The sequence below is a fragment of the Vicia villosa genome, linkage group LG1 (assembly GCF_029867415.1).
Source record: "Vicia villosa cultivar HV-30 ecotype Madison, WI linkage group LG1, Vvil1.0, whole genome shotgun sequence".
Taxonomy (NCBI): Eukaryota; Viridiplantae; Streptophyta; class Magnoliopsida; order Fabales; family Fabaceae; genus Vicia; species Vicia villosa.
This window is the reverse complement of record NC_081180.1, coordinates 165,461,806-165,471,193: the sequence shown is the minus strand read 5'-3', so window position 1 is coordinate 165,471,193 and position 9,388 is coordinate 165,461,806. Positions and strand designations below refer to the sequence as shown.

Sequence of the window (9,388 nt, the reverse complement as noted above, 5' to 3'; positions counted from 1 at the left end):
TATTTGAAAACAAAAGATACGACAAACTTTAAAAATGACGATTAAAAATCCATGCTATAAACAACAGCATATAGATAATCGGAAGTGTAAACATCGCAGGTCCGCATTTCTCAGGACTATGCAGACAGAAGAAAGACATGATCACCGTAGAAACAGTGATGACTATAAGAAATAGTGTATCCACCCACTTTGCCATTTTGCCGGGGAAGAAGAGAAAATAAATAGGAGGTAGAAATTTGAGGGATGAGTTGAAATTTGATGTGAGAATTTATGAAAAAAATGAGAGGTATTTATAGAGTGAAAAGAAGGATAGAGACGTTGGGGAATGAAGTGATTCCGTACAAAAAGGAAAATTTGAGTGGTAGTAGGATTTGAAAGAAAGTGTATGGTAGGGTTTGAAAAAAGAGATGTGTGGAATAAAGTTAGGATTTGATTTTGAAAGAAAGAGATTTGAAAAGAAAGGAAAAGATTTTGAAAATAATAGAATATAGTACAAAAATTAGTGGGAAACAAAAAAACTAATAATAATTTACTTGTTACCAGTACAGTCTGAATCCCCGGACTCTGCGCTTGCAAAAAGATTTAATTCTGTACCAATTGCGTCAGTACTATTTATCTGCAAATAAATCTCAAATAAACAGCGTGTGTGAAGTGATAAACAGTATTTGGCGTTTGTGTAAGAATAAATTCAATAGCGAACCAAAATACCGTATAAGAAAAATTCTAAAAACCGAGTATTCATAAAAATCAGGATATTTGTGAAATAAAATCCAAGATTATATGAAACTCCCAATTTTTAGACAGAAGTCTGTTGCCTTTTTTCTGAAAAAGATGCGGGCAAATTTTGGGGTATAACACCTTCGTTTAGGAATCGGCTGTTCACTGTTGGTTAATTTACCGTTCCCAAGGTTCATACAAGGTCTTGATATTTTCTAGAGAAAACAAAAACAATCAATTAATAACAATCTGTTTGACACTGTCCCACTGGGCGTGCCAATTTGTTTACGGTGATTTCCGGTAAACAACTGCTAGTCTTCCAAACTATAATAAATATGATTTGGTTACTCGCAGGATCGACTAGATTGATCCTAGGACATAGTCAAAAAGGTTGTTATTCATGATAGTTCGAATCATGTCTATGATTGGCTTGTCTCGAAATAAGAAATGTTTAATCAAAGAAATAAAGATTAACAATCACCTTGTTATACACGTAAATACAACATCAGCGAAAGATAAAATAAAGATAAGATATAAGACAAAACTGTAAAGTGCAAGAATCTTAAAGTACAGAAACTTAAACGCTTCGAAATCAAATAAAACGAAAACAAAGAGTGCAGGAATGTAAATGGCAGGAAGTAAACGAAATGCAATAATATCAAAAGATACTTGAATGAAGGAAAATGCAAATGTATTTAAATTGATGGTGGTGTCATACGTACATTTCTCAGCGAAACTCGTTCTCTTAACACTTGATACTTGAGCAATATGTGAGTAATTTGTACAAAATGAACACACGGAATCCTAACATTAAGACCCATATTTATACTAGTTTCGACCCTAACGGTCCTACGCTAATCTAATACCACGTTGCCCGTAGAAAATCCAAGGATGCCATCTGTCTTCGTGCGGTTACATAAAACTACTTCGAAATTCAAATCATTCCGCCTGAATCTTCTTTCGACGCGTGGCAACATAATCAGAATCAAGAATACCACAGAAATACGCTAAGCATCAGTACTATGCATATTTCGTAAAAAACATCTAAGTCCCCAAAGAAAATTCCTTTCGAATTTAGCTTCAGTGCTAACTGTCTCCGCTCCAACTTAAACCATCACTTTCGAACATGGCCATCAGTAGCCATTTTTGATCTCAAAAGATGGTCATCAGTAACCATCTCTTTACGAATTTCAACCTTCGAAAGATATTCTTCCCTAAATGAAATCTTCAGCTAACAGCTACGTATCAGAGCGACAACCGACTCGACTCATGGCGGCTACCCTTCATTCACTGCAATCACCTGCACGCTACCAATATAAAGGTAACGGCGAAAACAAGTAAAGGGTGAGATATCAAACAATATAAATGAAGTCATGATAAATAGTATGTTACAGTTCAAGTTATAATATATCTCAATTCACAATTTCCATTAAAGCAGTTTAAATTGCAAATTCACACAAAGTCATAAACAATTCAAATGAATGAGACACGACAGATGCAATGCATGTGGTATCCGGGGCTTCATCCCCCATCACTAATTTCCAGTAAATAGAGGCACCCATACAGGCATAAGCCTTCGTCACTGTTGGCCAAATCAAGGCCGTCGTCAAAATATGCAATTATGCGACACGGATGAAATGCAACAATCACAAGAACGTCACACTATATATTGTCACAAAGGCATTCGCTTACATCGCCAAAATTATCAATAATCATTGATAATAATCATCACATCAATTTCCTGCAATTTCACAAGCTTCACAATAATCGCCATATTCATCACATTAAAACATGATCAAAACGTCACAAAGTTACGAATACCGAATCATTCCGAACATGCCTAATTAATTCTACTTGGTTAAATTAGTTCTGGTAGCTTATTATTCAAGTTACTATCACTGGTATGCTACCTCAGTATCCTTGCTACCTCAACAATTCTATTTGTCACTGTTACCAATTTATTCTGCTAAATGTCTAGTTCAAGCATTCTGGAATTATATTACTACTACTTCTCTATTTAATAGTTATTTATCTTCTACTGCATTTTAATCAATTGCTTACTAATTTATTCTAAGGTTTGCAATTTGGTTTAAGCTATTAATTTTAATCCTGCAGTACTCCTAATTATTATTAATGGTAACCCATAATTAATTTTGCTAAACTAGTTTCTAGTATGAAGAAAATGAAAAGTTCACAAAAGAATTCACATGGGACACCCGTCCCTGGAAAAACCGTCCCATAAGGGACTCCCCTCACCACACACCAAAAAGGCGCCCACCCCATCCCTTAGGGCCGCCCGCCCCACACTTAATGTGGAGTCTTCCCCACTTCCTCTTAAGGGACGTCTGTCCCTCCCTTTAGGGCACCGATCAAAATTCCAAGGGCATTCCAATCATCACAGAAATAGAAATTACACAACACATAGCGTTTCAAGACAATTTCAGAAATAGCAATTACACAACATCATGCATCTCCAAAAATCAATCAAAAAGCACAAAGATAATAAAATTCCCCAAACCCACATATAATCCATCATGTCCCCGTTTATAGAGCAAGAACCCCACCCTTACCTTTGGATCGAAGGTTGCTTTAAATAGTTTTGGTCGAAAACCCCCAAAATCACTCTACTATGGAAGTTGCTCGTATTCCCTATTCCTCTTCTATTTTCCTCTTCTGCTATTTGCTTTTCTCTCCAAAATTGTGTTATGTTACTGAGTTTCTAAAACCTAGTTAGTATACCTCACTATTTCCAATTTTGGGCCACTCATCACACGTACACACATTATTACTAATTAGCCCACTTAATTCAATTAATAAACTCCCCTTTTACTTTGTGTCTCCTATTTTCCAGTCTAATCTTAATTACTCAGAAAATTATCAAAACGCTCAATATTAATTTACTAATATTTCAAGTATTAAAAATATTAAAATTCTCGACTTACTATCGCTCCGCTATCCCGAACTAACACCGACTAAATCGTTCGAAACGCGGAAAATTCAATAAATATCATAAATGACTAAATTAAGCAAATAATCGTTTTTTCGGGCGTTACACCCACCAATAGGATCGAGTCCTGCTTGGAACCAAAGTACTTCACAATATTGCACCCAATCCACACTATGGGGTTGAGGCCATCACCGGACCAATCATCCTGCAAACATCACTAGACACATTGTCCCACAAACATCACTAGACCAACGTCCGATTATATATGCCATGAATGCATGATGCGCAACAAAAAAATAAATATGGCCATAGCTAATCAAAACGCACCACCATTTATATGAGCATCATAGTAATCATCACATACTTCACATAACGTGTATGCACATTCAAAATATTTGAACATCAACTTCCTTTAACACGTCACATATTAACCATCACATAATCATCATCATATAATCATCATCATATAATCATCATCATCATAATTCATAATAAATGCATCATCATCATAACGACATCAATTCATCATAGAAAGCATACATACGACTATGTCGATACATAATCTCATCATCTCATATCATGACACAATCACTAGAAAACCACATATTATGATTCATTTAATTCTACTAGGGTATAGATAAATTCGTTAGATTTTCAATGCTTTGAAGGGTGCTCAAAAAGGAGTTACGGTTCAAAAGTTACGAGTATTTCAAAGTTCTGTTTTGCTGCTGAACTGTCACGGCGAACGCCATATTAGAGACGGCGACCGCTTTGCAGATAGAAAAACTGTAGTGCGATTTTTCACCGTTAGAGGCCTTCCGTACCTCTAAATTCGATTCCGTAAAAAGTCCCAGCTTCAGAATTTGAAATCCTATTATTATATAACATTTATAGCAGTCTATAACGCTTATTTAGAGGTCCTAACATCATACGTTCATCAAGGATTCATCCATTCATATAGTCAAATAATGATTTTCACCAATTTCATCAATCTTCATCAATCCAAAAAAATCCCAAATAAAATCTACAATTATCTAAACCCTAAATCAACTATCATAACAATGATAAAACTCCCCTTACCTTAAAATCTTAGCAGCTTTGATCTTAGTGTTCTTCTTTAACCTCCAATCCTAGCCTTTTTGCCCTTTTTTTCACGTTCTCTCCAACTTTCACGTATCAGCAACAAAACTCTTAATCCTCACAATTTTCTCTTAAAAATAGATCCTTTTTATGATCTACCCACCTTGCCCCCAACTTATCCTCGTGCAAATACTAATTTTCCCCAAAAATCTCAACACACTTTATATTATTTGATTTATTATTATTATTAAATATAAATAATAATTCTTATTCTAATCATATTAAATCATCTAATTTTCTAATAAATCAAATCAAATAAATAATTACAACTAATTATATTTATTCAATTAATTCTACAACTTCTAATCAAAGGCACTACCCTCTATTCTAAGGATACATACCCTCCAATACCACAATCATCGTATAACATCAAAGCAAATTTACCCAATAAATCAATCAAAATAATTAGATTTTACTATAAAATAATTAGATTTTACTATAAAACACTCGCTGAAAGATTTTACCCTAATGCTATTGTTACCCTAGAAAACTCCAAAGATTTGGAAGGACACGTTTCCTCAGTTGGGGACCCTTCCATTTAAGAAGAGAATCCCACAAGCAAGAGTTGGAGTAAATAGTCGAAGTTGAAGAATGTCGAAGACATCTGAGGTCGAAGCAAAAGGCGAAGGTCGAATATGAGAGTTTCATACTTAAGAAATTATTAGACAGGACCTTCGATCAGAAAGGACGCGTCAAGGCTGGGAACAGTTATTAAAGGGAGCCAGGCGGGAAGTTCCAAAATTTAAATGTCAGTGGGTGGTTATTAAGCTAGATCGTGCATCAAAGGCGCCAAATGTAAGAAAGGATCCCACGAAGCAGTTGTTTTCAGCTTAAATATTAGTCGTAGATCATGTTAGGCAATTATCTTTTGTAAATCCTAGAAATAGGTCACAATAATGTAAAAAAGGGGTGTTCACTATTACAATCAAACTAGTTGCTAATACTCTGCCCAATTTCCGCCTTAAGGAAAAAAGAGTTGCTAAGAGTCTAGATGTATGTGAATCACCATCTTTATTTTCAATGCAAATCCTTTACTTTTTAATTGCATGTTTCGAAGCTTTCATTTGTGTTGTGTTCTTTAATCAGTATTTACTTTGTGTCTTTATTTTTATCTCTACCAAAGAGTCTGATATTGGTTGTTACGCCTAAGAACAACCTCTGAATCGACGTTGTCTGGTGGTCACGAGTTACCCCAGTAGATCGAAACCAGAACATTCATACTTTACCAAACCCTTTAAGTCTAGGTTTGTTTCCGTCGGTCACGAGTCACCTATCGGTCAGATCTAACATTCAGTGTGGAAAATCATTGTATTTGTTTAGCCTTAGAAAACCGTTTCTTAGGCAAACACTCTCGACAGAACAGGTACAATCCCAAAACTTTAGCACGTTGTCCTAAGATCAACAGGTCGATCTTGAAAGTAACCCTTAGTCTTAAGGCTTTGGGAGGACCAACGGTTGTCTACCAATTTCCACATTAAACAAAATGGCACACCCGGTGGGAAATATACAAAACAATACCAAAAACCACCCAAGAAGGTTAAATCCAAGATGACAAACCCTTATAACCCAACTAACGTAGATGAAGTGCCCTCTCATTCTCTAGAGTCTTCGAATATTGTGATCAACCCAGCAGGACAAGCGACAGGTGCAGTAACGGAGGCACCGACTACGAGAACAGGGGCAGCAGATATCCCTGTAACTCCTTCAGGGGGCACTAGTGCAAGGGAAACTGCGTTCACACCATTTCGACCTTACATGCCTCGTTTTGGTACTGCAGACCCTCTTTATGGAATGTCATATTCCTTAATGCCAGGGGGTCAATCAACGTCGAACGCGGCGTTAACAGCAGGAAATACTCAAAGTGTAAGTTTGACTGTACAAGGGTCCGCACCTAACACAGGAAATAGAACAAATCAAAATAGAGTAATGCCTTTGTGAAATACGTCCGTAGCGGTGCTTTGACAACAGATGGACGATAGCAATCATGAGTTGGTGAACATGTTAACTAACCAGATGGGAACTATTTTTTAATCTTATAGTGCAGGAATCAGCATAGTCGAATAGAGAAGTGGTTGATCAACTCACTCGACTGTGCATCTTCCTGGGGGCACCTCAAACGCCTGGTCGACAACTTCCTCAAGCTAATAGGCAGATTGTTGTACCTACACCTGCAGGAGCAGATTAAATAGATGATGAAATGGCGCAACAAAATCAAATTCCCAGACTGCGTCCAAATCAAGGTGGAGCACGGGGTAGACACCAGCAAGTAGTGATGGTAGGTCGACAACAAGACGTTGATCAGCTTGTCGAACAATATCAACAGGAGGAAGCAGCAATAGAAAATAATCTGACTATGATTATCGAAAGAATTATAGCCAGAAATGGAATAAATACTCCACTACAAAGGCCAACATACTCGTCTCCGTTGGCTGAGTACATTGTACAGACAGAAAACCCCAGAGGCTGGAAAATACCCATGTATACTAAGTTCGGAGGAGAAACAGGAGAATCGACAGTCGAGCACATCGCCAGGTATCTAACTGAATCAGGTGACATGGCGAACAATGAGAGTCTTAGGGTGAAACATTTTCCCTCATCCCTCACTAAGGCGGCATTTACATGGTTCACCATGTTGCCTCCAAATTCTGTTGACTCATGGCCTAAATTGGAAAAACTTTTTCATGAACAGTTTTATGAGGGGCATTCGAAAATTAGTCTGGTCGAACTGTCGAGCATCAAAAGGAGGTTTGCAGAGACCATTGACGATTACTTGAATAGGTTTAGGTCGCTTAAAGCGAAATGTTTCACGCAGGTACCTGAACATGAACTGGTTCAGATGGCCGCAAGAGGTCTAGACTATTCCATTAGGAAGAAAATAGACCCAACTTTTGTTAAAAGTATGTCACAGTTGGCTGATAGGGTTCGACATCTCGAAAGCCTACGATTAGAAAAAGTCAGGCATACTAAGGCCAAGGCTAAGAAAGAAAAAGTAGCATATGTCGATTGCGACGACACAGACCCTATATATGAAGCTGACTATATCTCACCGACAGAGGTAGAGATTGATCTGGCTGAGATGAAACCAGGGCCAACGTACAAATGTAAATCATTGTTTTCATCGAAAGGAAAGAGTGTCTCTGTCGATAACAATTCGAAGTTTCCTGCGAAAACTTATACTTTTGATATTAGTAAATGTGAGGAGATTTTCGATGTATTAGTTAAAGATGGTCAAATTTTAGTACCCCCAAATGCTAAGTTGCCACCATTAGAACAGCGACAAAAGAGAGGTTTTTGTAAATATCATAATTATCTTGGGCATTCAACCTCTCAATGTTTTCTTTTCAGGGATCTGGTCCAGAAATTGCTACAGGAGGGTCGACTGAAATTCGCTGCTAGAAAAATGAAAATTGGCGCCGATCCTCTTAGGCAAGAAGAGGCTTTGTTTGTTGAGCCTGTCGACATTAACATGGTGGAGCTGTCTGAACTTCCAGAAGATATGCTGGAAGAAAGCATTGGCGAAATTCCTCTGGTTCGACTAGCTGACGTGTATCCCAGGCCTGACAAAGATCTGCTGGATTTCTTGTTTCGATGCAAGAGCAAAGTCACCCAAGTGGGATTATGTCCTAGGTGTAATGCTCTAACTGACAGGGTTACTGCGGAAAATTTCTAAAGGTTACAGCTGGAGCGAGGCAGAGCTCAGTGGAATAGGAGGGACCCAAGAAAAGCGTCCCATGACAAGCCAAGGAGCTACGTCCCTTTGGCTGCTGCGCCAAAAGGCACCTAGGTTAAGCCTCAGATGTCGATGGAGAGGCCTGAAGCCATCGAAACTGAAAAGGATAGGAAGGGAAAATCTCCAATGAATTACCATCTGGAAATCCGTTTTGAGAGGAAGAGCCATGTATCTGAAAATTACATGGGTAAGAATCCCATGAGTCGAACCCAAGGGAGGCGTTTCCAGAGGAGAAAGCAGGCTGAGAGGCAAGCTGCTGTTGCTGCCAGACAGGCTGCAAATGATAAAATCTACAGGAAGAAGCGTTATAAGGTGAAGTTCGATTCAGCAGTCAAGCAGCAAATCAAAGAGTTTGTTGGTAAACCTGTGACCAAATATCCTGACGAGGCGAAAAATTACTTCGCTTCTAACTCAAAGGAAAGTCTCGACATCTTGGTCAACGTGGTGTCAATTCAACATCTCAACTGAAGTCGAAGATGACGAAACTGCTGCTGCAGAGATGACCTTACACAGGCCAACGTGTTATTTCATGATGAACAATGGTTCCATAGAGAAACAGGATGCGTTCTTCGAATGTCCAGATATGGCTATGAGAGGCCATTTGAAGCCTTTACTGATAAGGGCTAAAGTCAAAGACGTGGCTGTTAATAGAGTGCTAGTCGATTGTGGTGCGACGGTAAACATTATAGCACATCATACTTTGAAGAAGATTGGGATGCTCGATACTGACATCAGATCCCATAATGTGGTCCTTTCAGACTACGAAGGAAACACCAAAAATACAACGGGTGTTATCCAACTGAACATCACTGTTGGTTCAGTAACTCGACCCACCATCTTCGTGGTCATCAAAG

General features: G+C 38.1%; 1 protein-coding gene across 1 annotated transcript; it reads left to right on the top strand.

The window, feature by feature from the left end:
* The first annotated feature begins 7,001 nt into the window (after positions 1-7,001).
* On the top strand, positions 7,002-8,474 carry LOC131658798 (uncharacterized). The gene has a single exon (XM_058928054.1). The coding sequence runs from the start codon at positions 7,002-7,004 to the stop codon at positions 8,472-8,474; it is 1,473 nt and encodes a 490-aa protein (XP_058784037.1).
* The last annotated feature ends 914 nt before the right edge of the window (positions 8,475-9,388 follow it).